We start from the raw sequence: 15013 nt of genomic DNA, 5'->3' as shown, positions 1-15013 counted from the left end.
TCTTGGTTGGCTAAAGATTCGCAAAGAGAGGAAACAATCATTGAAATGAATGGCATTGCTTCACTGAATGAGAATACTGAAGTACGTTTTGTTTAACTTTCATGGCTAAGCCAAATGGAAATATTTTTTTTAAATGTAAATGTATCTAACAATGTATCTCCATTTGGGTGACAGCCTAAAGGAATCCTCTGACCTCTTTTATTCTGGAAGTAACAAACTAAGGTATATTTGCTTCAATCTCTTTTCCGTTAACTTGAGTCTATTTAAATACAGAATGAAATGTTTTAATGCAAATAGCTGCAGTTTAACTTTGAGTTGGTAGCCAGCATTTTTTACAGTATTAAAAGTGAGTTGAAATTAGTTTGCAGCAGCCTTTTTTTTTCCGTGACGGACTTTATGTGTAACTTGATGTAAAGTCACATCCTGATGAAAAAATAAAATCAACACATGAGCCACTATTGTTGTATGCCTTCGGTTGTTTCTGATGCATGGTAGCACAAAGGTGAATATATTATGTTCAAAGGGGATTCTTTTTTCTTCTACTGAGGCTGATAGTGCATGGCTTGCCAAGATAACCCAATAGGTTTCCATAGCTGATCGGGGATTCAAACCTGGTCTCCAGACATAGCCCAGTGCTCAAACCACATTACACCACAGTGGCTTAATGATTCATTTTCATTATATTGATAATTTATATTAACTTTTTCATAGAATCATATAATTGGAAGAGACCACACTGGCCATCCAATCCAATCCCCTGCTATGCAGGAAAAGCACAATTAAAGCATCCCCAACAGATTGTCATCTAGTGTCTGTTTAAAAGCCTTCAAAGAAGAAGCCTCCACCACTCTCCAGGGCAGTGAGTTCAACAGTTTTGCTGTTGAACTGCTCTTATGGTTAGGAAGTTCTTCCTAATGTTCAGGTGGAATCTCCTTTCCTGTAAATTGAACCCATTGCTCTAGTTTCCAGAGCAGAAATAAGCCTGCTCCCTTTTCCTTATGACATCATTTGAAATATTTTATCATTACTATCATGTCCCCTCTCACCTTTTTCTTCTGCAGGCTAAACATAGCCAGCTGTTTAAGCTGCTCCTCATAGGGCATGGTCTCCACATCTTTGATCATTTTAGTCACCTCCTCTGGATATCTTCCAGCTTGTCAATATCTTACTTGAATTGTGGTGCCCAGAATTGGACACAGTATCCTAGGTGAGATCTAACCAAAGCAACACCATGATTTTGTTTGATCTAGACACTATATTTCTTATGATGCAGCCCAAAATCCCATTGGCTTTTTAGCTGCATCACATTGTTGGCTCATGTTGTCCACTAAGATTCCAAGAACTTTTTCACTTGTAAAATTGTCGAGCCACTTGTCACTCATCCTGTATCTGTGCATTTCATTTTTTTTTCTAAGTGTAGTATCCTACATTTCTCCTTGTTGAAATTAATTTTGTTAGTTTTGGCTTAACTCTAATATGTTATGATGGTTTTAAATTCTTATTCTGCCTTCTGGAGTATTAGCTATCCCTTCTAATTTGGTGTCATCTGAAAACTTGATAAGGATTTCTTCTAAACCTTCATCCAAGTCATTAATAAAGATAGTGTCATTACTAGAAATCCCAGTGTATGTGCTCCATAGCTGGCATTGGCTTTAGGTTACCACTTTGTTATAAATAGTTGCATCCTACTGAAATGAACAGTACTAAAGAGTGTGTGACAGGGTAGTGGAAAGTTGATATGGACAAAGTCCTTCGCATTTTTCCTTAGGAGTTAATCTTCTGAACTCAGTGATACTTTTTGGGGGTGTTTGATTTCACAAAACAAGATGCTGATATGAAACAGTTTGCCCACTTTTTTCTTTGGTCAACTACAGTAAATATTAATAATTGCTGATCTATTTTATTTTGAGTCATAAATTTCACCCTTTTTATAAGGATAGGGGCAGTTATATTGCGTGTGTGTATGTATGCAAGAAGGATCTGCCTTTAGATATGAAGAGGGCTAAAACTGCTAATATATTATACTCATATTTTCTAAACTTTATAATTTGATCATATATCTCAAAATGGGACACAGTCCAGCTGAAAGTAAACATGGTTAAGACCATATCTGTCAACTGCAGGAGGGAAAACGTTTAACTCCTTTCCTTTGAACACAATGGAAGAGCTTGCCTCGTACTTGATTATGCCCTACATTTTTGTTGATGTTTTATAATCCTAAAAAGTATTCCTAAGGTTGGGGCCCTATATGTATTTCACCCATCTCCAATAGTGTAACTAACTTCTGGGTACACATGGGGAGGCAGATCATTGCTTTTTTCAGGCAGCATGTCACATTTTTACAACTCTGTCATATTTGATCCAAATATCTGCCATTTTACTAAATTTTGTCATAATTTTGATACTGAAAGTGTACACACCAGAGACTAAGATCTGAACAATGAATTATCATCACATCCAGTCAGGGGTGGAGAATTTTTTAACCACCACATATTTTGCATTTCATCTTCCATAATGCCATATTTTTGACCATGTAAGGCAACTGAAGTCCACAAAATTTGTGGACTAGCGATACTGGCTTTCAAAAGAGCATTATTTTTAAAATGCAAAGGAAGGGTCTGTTTTCCAAGCTTCAGATTTTAAGTGACTATAGGAGTACAACATTTGATTCTTCTTGGTTGACCTTCTTTGGGAACATTGATTTCAAAGTGAATGCCTGATCCTCTGCAGCAGGCATAGGCAACCAGGTTTTCTCCAAATGTTATTGATTTACTAACTGATGACTGCGATTTGATCTGAAGCTACCACTCTCCCAGAAATGGGATTAAAGGAAGATTGCAATAAATCTGAGAGAAAAACAAGAACAATTTATACAAAATAAGTTACTAATGTTAAAATACTATTAAGGTTTTGAATAAATACTTCTGTATACTATGTAATAAAATTTGAAAAAAATATGTTTCTGGTTTGAAAGTGTTATTTCCTGTTTAATTGTGTGGAACTTACTTTGAAAGTAGTTCCAGAAACTTTGTTTTTTGTGACTGAGGGTAGTACTATTATTTCCTTCAAACTTTTCCCATGTTTTTTATGATAGAACCAGTTAGGAAATGACATTTATAACCCAGGAACAAAAATTGCTGGTGTTTATAAGATTTGCAGCCAAATACATCCTGAGGGCATTTGATCACCTGTCCTTGTTTAGAAGAGTGAGATTCTGTTGTATGAATTTCAGTTTTATCATCTATATTCCTCTTTTAGTTGTACTACACCAATGGTTTGTAGACTGAACTATGACTCTGGGAAACCATGATCTGAATTCCTGCTGTGCCTTTGAAACCCACTTGGTGACCTTGGGTAATTCACCCTCTGTCAACCTCGGAGGAAGGCAATGACAAATTCCCTCTGAACAATTTTATGTCAATACGATCCTGTCACAGGACTCCATAGTCAAACCCAATTTTAATGCATACAATAATAAGATCCTATTTGCAATTATTTTGATTATTTAACATTATATTTAAAATTATCAGGAGGTTCCATGTAAGTGCAGCTGTCCCTTCCTGGAGTATTCCATTCAGATTGGCAGCAGATCTTCTTTACCACCCATTAATGGGTTCTTTTATCCAGACGTACTGGGTCTCGAATCATGGACCATCTGCAGTTATGAGTCCATTCCCCCCACTGTGCTTTATTTTCAAATCAGACTTAGACTGGACAACTATTCAAATGATGCCATCAAAATGATTCCTTCAAGAATATGAGTACCTGCTAATATTACTTCAATTAGAAGTCTTTCCGTAGTAAAATAGGACTCATAGCTACTTTATCTATGGAATAGGACCTTGGGTTCTGCTTGTGCCAAACCTTGTGAGCATTTTTATGTCCACAAACCACCTGGAAAGCATAAAATTCACAGATGATATAGAGGCTTTTAGGTGAATAAAGTTTAAGGTTAGATTAATGCTAGATAATGCTCTTCAGTTTGTTATGAATCACCTCAAGAGGCTTTACATAAAGTCTACTATTACTTTAAATCCTTTCTTTCAGTACTCAGCCCATATGCTATGGTGTTTTATTTGCTCTTGTATTCAACTGAATCTGTAAAATGTTGCCTATGATAATCCCCTTTCTGTCCCTCGGTTCCTTTGATGCTCTCACATACTTAGGAAGCACTTCAAGCAAAAATGTTCCTATTTTCTATTCTCAGCTTTCAACTCCAAGCAGGCAACAAGCAAACCAGTCCTAAATGAGCTGCACAGCTGTATTTTCAACAGAAATTAACTCCACTCCTTTTAAGGACAGAAGTACTCCTCAATAGCTGAGAAAAGAATGTTTAAAATGACAGTAATGAGGACACAGAATTCTTTCCCCTTTCTATATCTTTCTTCCTTCTTCAAGGAGAAATTACTAGGCATATTCAAGTTGCTTCAATACTATTTCAAGGGCTCTCTCAGTATTTTTTTATTAAGGTTAATAATTAATAGGATGGCTCCAGATTGATAAAATAAGAAAATACACTCTACTGAGTCTGTATGAGATCCATGCCCACACATGCATGCTCAAGCAGACACACAGTGATAATAATTTTTAGAAAATAAGTGTTAAAATACAATTTAGTTATTCTTTTACTCCTTTTCCACGAAACCTCCAAGGTGGACTACCTCTAATTGGTCTGAAATATGCAATATGATTCTTCTCTCTGGATTAACTGCATGTACATGTAAAGGCAAGGTTAACAATTCGCTAAGGTCAGAATGATCTAAGTGGCTGGCATACTTTTAATGGCTGATTAAAGACATTGTAGAAGGAGGTTCCCATATAACATTTTTCATGGAAAATTGAAAGAAACAACTTCTGTCTTTGCCTTGAGAACAACAGCTGTTGCTTCACCACTTCCAAGTCCATATTGATAGCCAGATGACTTCCAGAAGTATCCTGGAGCTCATCTGTTGCTAACAGAGGAGGGTGGTAGTGCATTCAGGATCCTTTGTCTCACCTAGAACACCTAGGGTAGGAGAAGGAAAAAGATGACCAGGAAATAACCCCAGACCACCAGAATAACTGTGATAATGGAGAATGGTGCTCTTCTAGTATAATTACTAGAGTTCAGCTTGAGTCTTGTATTTTTTTTTCATATTTTGGCTTTTCTTCCTTAAAAGATAATTGGTTTTTGTTCTTAAGGAGCCTTGTAGACACTTCCTTAACTTAAACGAGTCATTATCTCTGGTAATGTAACATGTTGTTTTCCACCATAGAGTTAATAATTTGTCTTTAGTCATCAATGCCAGCAGTTCAGCAATTCACCTCTTTTTGTAGTTTTTCAGGCCCCATTTCTTAGGATAGCGTCTCCAGGTCCCAACTATACATGTTTCATACAATTCCATTCAAACCACATATCATATTTATCACAGATGTACTCCTAGACTTGTGTAAAAACAATAGCATTAATGTAACTGGCTTGTATTAGTGTTAAGCTGTGGGAGTGAGTAAAAATTTAGTTTAAGTATTACATGTGGTCTCAATGTAGTTTTTATGGATCTTGACTTCTCCAGAAATCTCAAACTTCCCTTTTCTGTGAGAAAAAATAGAGAGAACGCGAATTGCCTTTCCTGGAAACCTCCAGAAAAGATTGCCCATTCCCATCATAATCATAATTATATTCCTCGACCTTTTTATATTGGTTGCACTTCTCCTGGTTACTTGACATTAGCTCAGGGCTCCTCTCATCCCAAATTGACCTCAAACAAACTTGTAGCACTTTATCTATGTTTTGAATTCGCAACTTATAACGTGCACTTTGCTAATCTACTATTACAGCCTCACTGTTTTTAATTCTATGTTTTTAATAAATGTTTTTTAATTTTCTGGTTAATATGTAAATATTACAACTGGTGCATGTTATTGTTTATTGATGTATTGTACATTGTTATTCTGTTGTTCTGATATTTCTGTGAGCTGCCCCGAGTCCCCTTTGGGGGAGATGGAGGTGGGATACAAACTAATAAATTAACTAATAAATCCAAAATATGGCCCCCATCTATCACAGTTGCCCCTTCCACTATGTAACTGATTTTAAGATTTTTCTTCTTTATATGGTCTGAATGCACATGTTTGTATTACTGAAGTGTTATGGCTGTATTATATAATTTTTTAAAAATGGAGCAATTCCAATACCCAAACAGATTGCCTCAATACCTTTTTTTATTTCAGAAATCACCAAGTCTGCTATGGAGTGTGGCCAATCAAGAATTTTTCTGTGGTTTCTTTTGCTCTATATGTTTGTCAAGAAGGTGATCCCTGAAGATGACACAATAATTGACACTAAGAATGGAAGAGTTAAAGGGGTTACTTTACCTGTGCTTGGCGGGACAGTAACTGCCTTTTTTGGAATTCCTTATGCAGTGCCTCCTATTGGTCGGCTCCGGTTCAGGAAACCACAACCTCAAGAAAAATGGAATGGGGTCTGGAATGCCAGCAAATATGCAAACTCTTGTTTTCAGATCATTGATGATACTTTCCCTGGATTCATAGGATCAGAAATGTGGAACCCAAACACAGACCTCAATGAAGATTGTCTCTACCTCAACATTTGGGTTCCTTCTCCCAAACCTAAAAATACAACTGTCATGGTGTGGATCTATGGGGGTGCATTCCAGTCTGGGACATCCTCTTTGAATGTTTATGATGGCAAGTTTCTAGCCCGAGTAGAAAGAGTTATTGTTGTTTCAATGAATTATAGGTTAGGAGCCTTTGGATTTTTGGCTTTGCCAGGAAATGAAGAAGCTCCTGGAAATGCAGGATTGTTTGACCAACGGCTGGCACTTCAGTGGATCCAGGACAACATAGTAGCCTTTGGCGGGAATCCTAAAAGTGTGACATTATTTGGAGAAAGTGCTGGAGCAGGTTGTATCAGCTACCATATGCTTTCTCCTCAAAGTCATCCTCTCTTCACTAGAGCAATCTTACAGAGTGGAGCCGGAAATGCCCCATGGGGTGTAATCCTTCCCTCTGAAGCTAGGCGGAGAACGCTGGCTCTAGCCCAACTCCTTCACTGTACAAGCAGCAATGAAACAGAGATAATTTCTTGTCTTCAGAACAAAGATCCTCAGGATATCCTTGACAAACAAGTGTCTGTCTTAAAACACAGTGCCATTTTGGAGCTCTATTTCACTCCAGTAGTTGACAATGACTTTCTTGCTGACACACCAGCTGCACTGCTGAGGAGTGGAAAATTCAAACAAACCCAGATCTTGATGGGAGTGAACAAAGATGAAGGTGCACCTTTTCTTGCCTATGGAGCCCCAGGCTTCAACAAAGACAACAGCCTTATCAATGAAACAGAATTCTGGGCATGTTTGAGGTTAACCTTTCCAGAAACACAGGAAATTGGGCTGGAAGCTGTTGCTTTTCACTATACTGACTGGGAAGAGGAGCAGGACCCATTCAGATATCGCAATGTAATGGGTGAGATCCTTGGGGATTACAATTTCATCTGCCCTGTGCTTGAGTTCTTAAAATATTTCATCAAGACAGGGAACAGTGCTTTCTTATACTTCTTTGAGCATAGGTCTTCCAAACTTGCTTGGCCAGAATGGATGGGAGTTCCACATGGTTATGAAATAGAGTTTGTATTTGGACTACCTTTAGAGAGAAGAGTTAATTATACGAAAGCAGAGGAAACACTGAGTAGATCTATTCTGAAATATTGGGCAACTTTTGCAAAAACTGGGTAAGTTTTTCCTTGTGGTTTTTTGTGTGTGTTTGCATTAATTTACGATTTTATATTTTATAAGCATTCTATGATTATTATTTTGGTTTCCTCATATTTCCTCAAATATTTTTTTTAAAAAAATCTCTAAATGCTTGCTTATGAAAATGAGGCACTTACCCCAGTGTTTTCACTCTCCTACTCCAATAGTGATATTGCTCTATCATAACAAATTAACATATAGGCAATTCTTGAGTTACAGGCAAGATAGGTTCCTTAGGTCTGTTCTTCAGTTGAATTTGTATGTAAGTCAGAACAGGTACATTTTAAAAGTTTTAACTCCATCCACACACACACACACACAGTAATACCTTGAGGTAAGAATTTAATTTGTTCTGTAACTGATCTTTTAACTCAAATTGTTCTTATCTCAAAGCAAACTCCCATTGAAATGGTATTAATTTATTCCAGCCCCCCGAAGCCCCTCAACATTTTTGTTTGTGTTTTTAAATAAGAAAATGTACCTAATAAATAACAAAATTCAAAGCATTAGATTATCTATAATGAAAATTAGTAAATAAAAAATGTTCAGAGATAGGCAGTGCTTGGTTCCATCCAGCCACTGTGGCAAGGAAGCACATTTGAAGCAACAAAATGTGTGTTGGCCAGTGTAACAGCCAGGCAAAACCCACACATTCACATGAAATAATAAAAAGGAAAGATCACCTTTAAAATGGTAGAAGCACAAAGTTGTGGCAAGGAAGCACATTTGAGGCAACAAAATGTGTGTTGGCTAGTGTAACAGCCACCACCGCAGCAACAGCAGAAGCACTTTGCCAGGGAGCCAAAGAGGCAAGTGGGGGCAAGGGAGCCTACCAAAGGCCCCAGCCATGGGCTCCTAGGTGGATCTCAGGCAGCCTGGGGCTGAGCCAGACTTAGAGAAAGTGGCTTCTTCATCCTCATCCTCCTCTTTTTCTTTCCCTCCTTCCCTCTCTCCCTCCCTCCCTCAGAGAGGTACAGAGGAGATGCCAAAGCAGTTAGGAAATGCCGGGTGCCACTTGGGAAGTACTGGGGGAGAAGCTATGAAAAAAATGGTCGAAGAAACCCCTCAGCAAGGAAAGAGAGGGAGAAGAAAAGCTAGCTCCTTAGTCAAAATTTTGCTCATATGTCAAAGTGATACTCGGGTTAAGCAATGGCTCATAACTCAGACAAGCTTGTAAACAGGACATGTTTTGAATAGCATAGGGAGGGGTTACATTTGTTTTGCTCTCTCTGCTCCTGTTCAGAAGATTTCATCTGACTTTCTGTTTCTGTGACAATTTGAATGCTTGCTTTGAATGCGATTTCCTGCTTCTTGGCAGGAGGTTGGACTGTATGGCCCATGAGGTCTCTTCCAACTGCATTATTCTATGATTCTATGAATTAGAGTTTGAAAAAAATACTTGTTATAGAAACAAGGATTGGTGTTGAAGCTTCAGTAAACACCTTTTTCTCATGATAACCCTTCCATGAGTGAATTTGCCTTTTTGTTGTCTCACCCCGTTCTTATCTAGGAGTCATATGAATGTCAGATGTCTGTAACTCAGGGACTGCCTGTATGCATAGGTTACAGTGATAATGGCTATCACTACAGCAGGAGGAAGTGATATAAAAAATATTTGTGGTAGCCCATGGGGTAGAAAATATTTAGGAATTTGTTGTAGGAATGAATAACAGTGCATGAAATAGCGGTTAAATGTCTTGGCAAGTATTATTCTGGATAGAAATCTGACTATTTTATTCTTACAAACAAGGATGAATCTTCTTCAACTTTTCATAGTTTTCTCCTTGCTATGTATTCCCATTTTCACAAATCTCAAGATATGTTAGAAAAATCTTTAGCATAGGTGTCTACTTTGAGCAATATATGTGTTTGTGTAAAAAAAAACACCTGTTTTTAATGCACATATTATTTCTAGAAACACATGTTTTTTGTGCAAAATGACCTATTATGTACATATTTCACATGAAAGGTCCATGCGTGTAAAATACTGATTTTGCATTAAAAATCAAAATCAGTGAAAACAGTGGACTTTTAAAATGGATAATGAACACGGGCTTGGCACATGACCCCACAACTTTCACAAGAACAAGATATGTGTATTTCTGTACACATAACTTCCCCAAACAATTCACAATGTATGAACACTACATGCTTTCTCAAATTTTGGGCTCTCTGGACCCTTCTGCCATATAATCCAGATTATTAAATCAGATAATCCACATTATCTGCTTTGAACTGGATTATATGAGTCTATACTGTTAGATAATCCAATTCAAATAAGATATTCTGGATTTTGTATGGCAGTGAAGAGGGGACCTTAGATATTATTCACATTTGGATTTCCTTTTGGAAAAGCTGTTTTGGCAAGGAATGAGCAATGTTGAATAGTATTTTCATACCTACTGTTCCCATTAGAAGTCTATTGTATCAGATGTGTTTATAACAAGATTGAATATGCTTTAGCATTGTTGTTCATCTGTTGAATATCTTACAAGAGAACTAAACTTCCTTTTGTCACAATAGCAGCTGTTGCCAATGAAGGACACAGGTTTCAAGTTGCAAAAGTATTATATTTGCAATCCTGCACCAGAGATCCACCTTCACCATGCCCTTTGTGTTCCTTATCCAAAGAGGGTCATTAACTCCAGTATTTACAAAGACAAGCATGACATGGCTGGATGACCCAGCACTCATGCTAGGACTAAATAAATAAATATATACACAATGTAATGAGAAAAATTCCAACAAATGAGAAATCCTATATGCATTTTCTCAATGATTGCAGCTTGTATTTTTACTTTCACATACTAATTGATATGGGTGCTATGGGTCAGAGTTGTCAAATGTAAGATGAGAGACACCCAACTGTCCAACTATGATTTTCTAAGTTAGCATTATATAGTTATTCTAGCAGTAGTTTTGCAAACCACACTCTTGATCTTGCTTGCCTTTGTAGAAGGACACTTTATACCCTGCTATAAGGAAGGAAATAAAACATGTTTTGAAATTTGAAGCAACATCTGAATAAACTCAAAAGATGAGCCTGGATTTTTCATGGATATGCAGTCATTTATTTATTTATTTATTTATTTATTTGCAAATAGGTACTCAAATAACTAATTACTTAATAGATGCAGTATTAGTAAACTTTGTGGAAGGGCTCCCACCCAAATTACTTAGATGTCTCCCCTGTCTAGGAATGAACGTTTATATCTGCCTCCAAATGTTGAATTCTATAGTAACTTGAATAACAATATTTATCTGCGCTCCTGGGATGCAAAGGGAGTGAGTACCTGACATTCACAGTGCCCTGACAGTTAATGTTACACTTTTCATCTCAGATAACTGCAACCTGCTCAGTAAGACAATGTTTCAAGCAGAGTGAAAAGTCAACTTCCTAAAGGCTGTCGAAAGAAAAACAATCTTTGCCCTCCTTGTCCTCCTTTAAGAATAGCAGTACCCAAGCAAAATGAAATTCAGCTCCATAGTTAATAGCTACACAGATGGAAACTCGACTTGGCTCTGTATCATGTAAATGATACAATCTCTGTGTCTCTGTAGACAATAGGATTGTTCTTTCCCCCCTGTGCCCCCATTTTGGAAAAAAAAACAACCAGATGTGTATACAACAGGCATATTCTTTGCAAACAAGATGTTCTCATAACCCTGACTTTTCCGGATGATCTAATTCTTTGGAGAGATTTGTACTTCTCTCACAAACATAGTGTATCCTTGCAGGTCTAAATATTGGAGTAAGCATGAATCTTTAGTATTGGAGGATTGCAGCTCCTTTCCCTGATTTTCTTTAAACAAGATATTCTAATAATCCCAGCTCCTTCAGATATTGTAATTCTTTTGGTAGTTCTGGGTTATTATGATAATTTTGCTAATATAATGTCTCTTCACAATTTCACTTATTCGAGTAGGCACAGCAGCTGACAAAGCTTGACTTTTTAACTTTAGGCAGTTGTAGCTTCTTTCTTGATGATAGGATTTCCATCCCACAGGTTCTGGTTTTCAGGGTGAAGTGACATTGGTCACAATGTTTCTGAGGCTTGCAAATATTTGCTGCTGGTGCAAATAAAAAGGAGAAAGATCCATAATGAAGCAATTATACATCATCACTCAGTTCAGCCCACTATGATATTTGTTGGATGCCCAATAAGAATTGGGGTCCAATTCCATAGTTTTATTACAACTATCATAATACACATAGAAGATGCTCATACTTTCATAAACTGTGGCATAAGCCCAGGGCATGTAATCAGATTCCCGTTATTCCCCTCTGTTCTCACTAAATAGATATTATGCTCTAAAGAACTCACTCCTCAAAATCCATTGAACATTGTTGAGAGTCAGATGTACCTAGAGAAACATGCTTTGGCACCATGTTGGTGTTCAGATGATCCAACTGGGTTGACACTGCATTGGCCCCACTGGATTATCATCTCATTCTTCATGTTACTATCAACACTCCCAGCTAGGATTCTGTTCATCCTCCTGGACCTTGAAGACCCTTTTGCTGATATCAACATGAATGTCTGTGAAGGGGGGGATCACACATTTCCTCCTTGCTGGTCATGTGAATACCAGACATGGCCATGGTGGTCCATGCTACTGTTACATTCCAAACAGATTACTGCAATGTGCTCTACATGGGGTTGCCTTTGGTAACTGTTAGGAAGCTTCAAGTGGTCCAATGAGCGGCAGCCAGATTCCTCACTGGAGCGGGGTACAGGGAGCACACAGCCCCCCGTGGCACCAGCTCCACTGGCTACCAGTCTGCTACTGAGCATAGAATCATAGAGTTGGAAGAGACCTCATGGGCCATCCAGTTCAACCTACTGCCAAGAAGCAGGAAAATCACATTCAAAGAACCCCTGACAGATGGCCATCCAGCCTCTGCTTAAAAGCCTCCAAAGAAAGAGCTTCTACCATACACCAGGGCAGAGAGTTCCTCTGCCAAACAGCTCTCACAGTTAGGAAGTTTTTCTAATGTTCAGGTGGAATCACTTTTCCTGTAGTTGGAAGCCATTGTTCCATGTCCTAGTCTGGGGGGGGGGGGCACCAGAAAACAAGCTTGCTCCCTCCTCCCTATGACTTCCCCTCACATATTTATGCATGCCATGTCTCCTCTCAGCCTTCTCTTCACAATTAAAAGTGCTGGCTTTAGCCTATAAAGCCCTAAATGGTTCCAGCCCAGGTAACCTGCCCAAATGTATCTTCCTCTATGAACCATCTCGAAGGTTAAGATAATCTGTGGAGGCCCTGTTCTTGGCCTCATCTTCTTTGCAGACACGATTGGTAAGGACGAGAGACAGGGTCTTCTCAGTGGTGGCCCCTCGGCTGTGAAAGTCCCTTTGCAGTGAAATTAGATCAGAAAGAAAGTGATGACATGGATGTGGGACCAAGCTTTTGGACAACAAACTGCAATGCAATAAGTAACTATAGGACAGTGCAATTTAGGATTGGAATGGCTCCTGGACTATGCCTTTGGACTGTGTGGTTTTTAAATAATTGGTTTTAAGATTATGATGTTTAAGTATTGATTTTAATGTATATGTGTTGTTTTTATCCCATGTATATGTGACATCAAATTGTGCTTTTTTGTGAGCTGCCCTGAGTTTTCTGCGGGGTGAGTAGGACAGGATATAAATGCAGTAAATAAATACATAAATAATAAGTAAATACTCTATTCTGATAGGCTCTTGCAATGGCCAGGAGTTTGGTAAGAGGTTCAAGGCTGACTGGGAGTAGCAGTGGCAAGACTGGATAAGCCATCTTCTCTTCCTGTGCTATTCAGCACAGAGAAAGAATGATCTGCTGAAAAGCAGATCAGCCTGAATCAGACCTGAATCTTGCAATACTCTGGAGTTTCAAGTGGGACTAAGTCAGTTTAAATATTCCAGATCCCCACTACTCACCAGATGTTAACATCCAATAATGGATTTGAGGTGAGTCTAGGGTTTTTTGCCCATATAAATTCGCCCTTTATGAACTAACCAAGATATTTGACTCTATTTTCTCCACAGTTTTACTATCTTGGATAGCTTCTGTAATGTTTGGCCTGTAATAATCATGAACTTACTCTCTCCTTCAAACCTCTGTTGTATTCATGAAGATGAAGAGTAAACCAATGTATCCAACAAATTAATGCTGAGGGCCAGGGAATTTCCCAATAGTTTCCATTTAAGTAAAAGTTTATTCGAGAGTTAAAATTAAGAAAATGATTGCTTTTTTTGAACTTCTTACCACCTTTTCACCAGTTATGGCAATATAGTATTGGAACATGCAGATAAATCTGTCAAGTTTCTATCTGTGACTCATACAGATTTCCATTATCCATTCATTCTGAACTATTGACATTAAGATATAGTTCTGAATTAAAATTAATATGCATTTTCACACATTTCTTAAATTCTGTTTTATTTATAATTATTTGTCCAATATTGGCTTACTTGAATGTGATGTGTATTACAAGCTGCAATTTTGTATGGAACAGCATAGCACAGCAGGTTTGCATATGGACCTGTGTCTGGCTAAGCCATATTCCTGCCTCAATTTACTTCCAATGTGGGACCTAAGGCAACTTTCAATATAGTTTAAAACAGAAATGACCATTGTATGTTCCATAGGAGAAAACTCCATCAAATATTATTGGTGGTATAATTTTTAGGTTCTAGACTGACCTTGTAAAATACATTCAGCTTTCATTTTATGAATACCTCAGTGAAATCATATTTAGTATCCAGTCAGAAATGAAAATACTGCAAAGAAATGTTAACCAATCATACTGCAAACATGAACTAAAATGTCATAAAACAGAAGAACTGTGAATCCTACTTAATTATTTATAGCAGTTTCTGAATTTCCCTTACCCAGTTCTACATGAACAGCTCTTATGCTGACTTGGCACACTAAGAAGGATTCTAATCTATTAATTACTTTTAATCAAAAGACATTAGACCCCATTGCTGCTGCTGATGCTGTTGTTATGTGTTGGAGCTGTGCACCTCTCCCCTAGTTAAACCACTTCTTTTAATGTTAGCTCATCATGAATCATGGGGAACCCCTTTTTAAAAAAGATGAAGGCTATGTGAAGCAGTATTTTTTGAAATTTGGCTACCTGCTCAGAGGCAATGGATTAATATATTTCATTACGGACAGGTAATAGAAGAATTGTGGAGAGGGGGCTCTTTAGATACCCATTCAATATCTAAATTAATGATGTAAACAAATGGGCCAAGGAAACCATCACGTCA

General features: G+C 37.8%; 1 protein-coding gene across 3 annotated transcripts in view; it reads left to right on the top strand.

Moving 5' to 3' along the window:
- bche (butyrylcholinesterase) overlaps positions 1-15013 on the top strand; it is a 53257-nt gene that overhangs the window by 444 nt on the left and 37800 nt on the right. For all 3 annotated transcript variants that reach the window (XM_003218163.4, XM_062976735.1, XM_062976733.1), the window contains exon 2: positions 6211-7729. In XM_003218163.4, the coding sequence (XP_003218211.2) occupies positions 6228-7729 (1502 nt within the window). In that variant the 5' untranslated portion in view covers positions 6211-6227. The remainder of the gene's footprint in view (positions 1-6210; positions 7730-15013) is intronic.

Source organism: Anolis carolinensis, chromosome 3 (genome assembly GCF_035594765.1).
Source record: "Anolis carolinensis isolate JA03-04 chromosome 3, rAnoCar3.1.pri, whole genome shotgun sequence".
Lineage (NCBI taxonomy): Eukaryota > Metazoa > Chordata > Lepidosauria > Squamata > Dactyloidae > Anolis > Anolis carolinensis.
The sequence above is the reverse complement of the archived record's forward strand: the minus strand, read 5'-3'. Positions and strand labels throughout refer to the sequence as shown.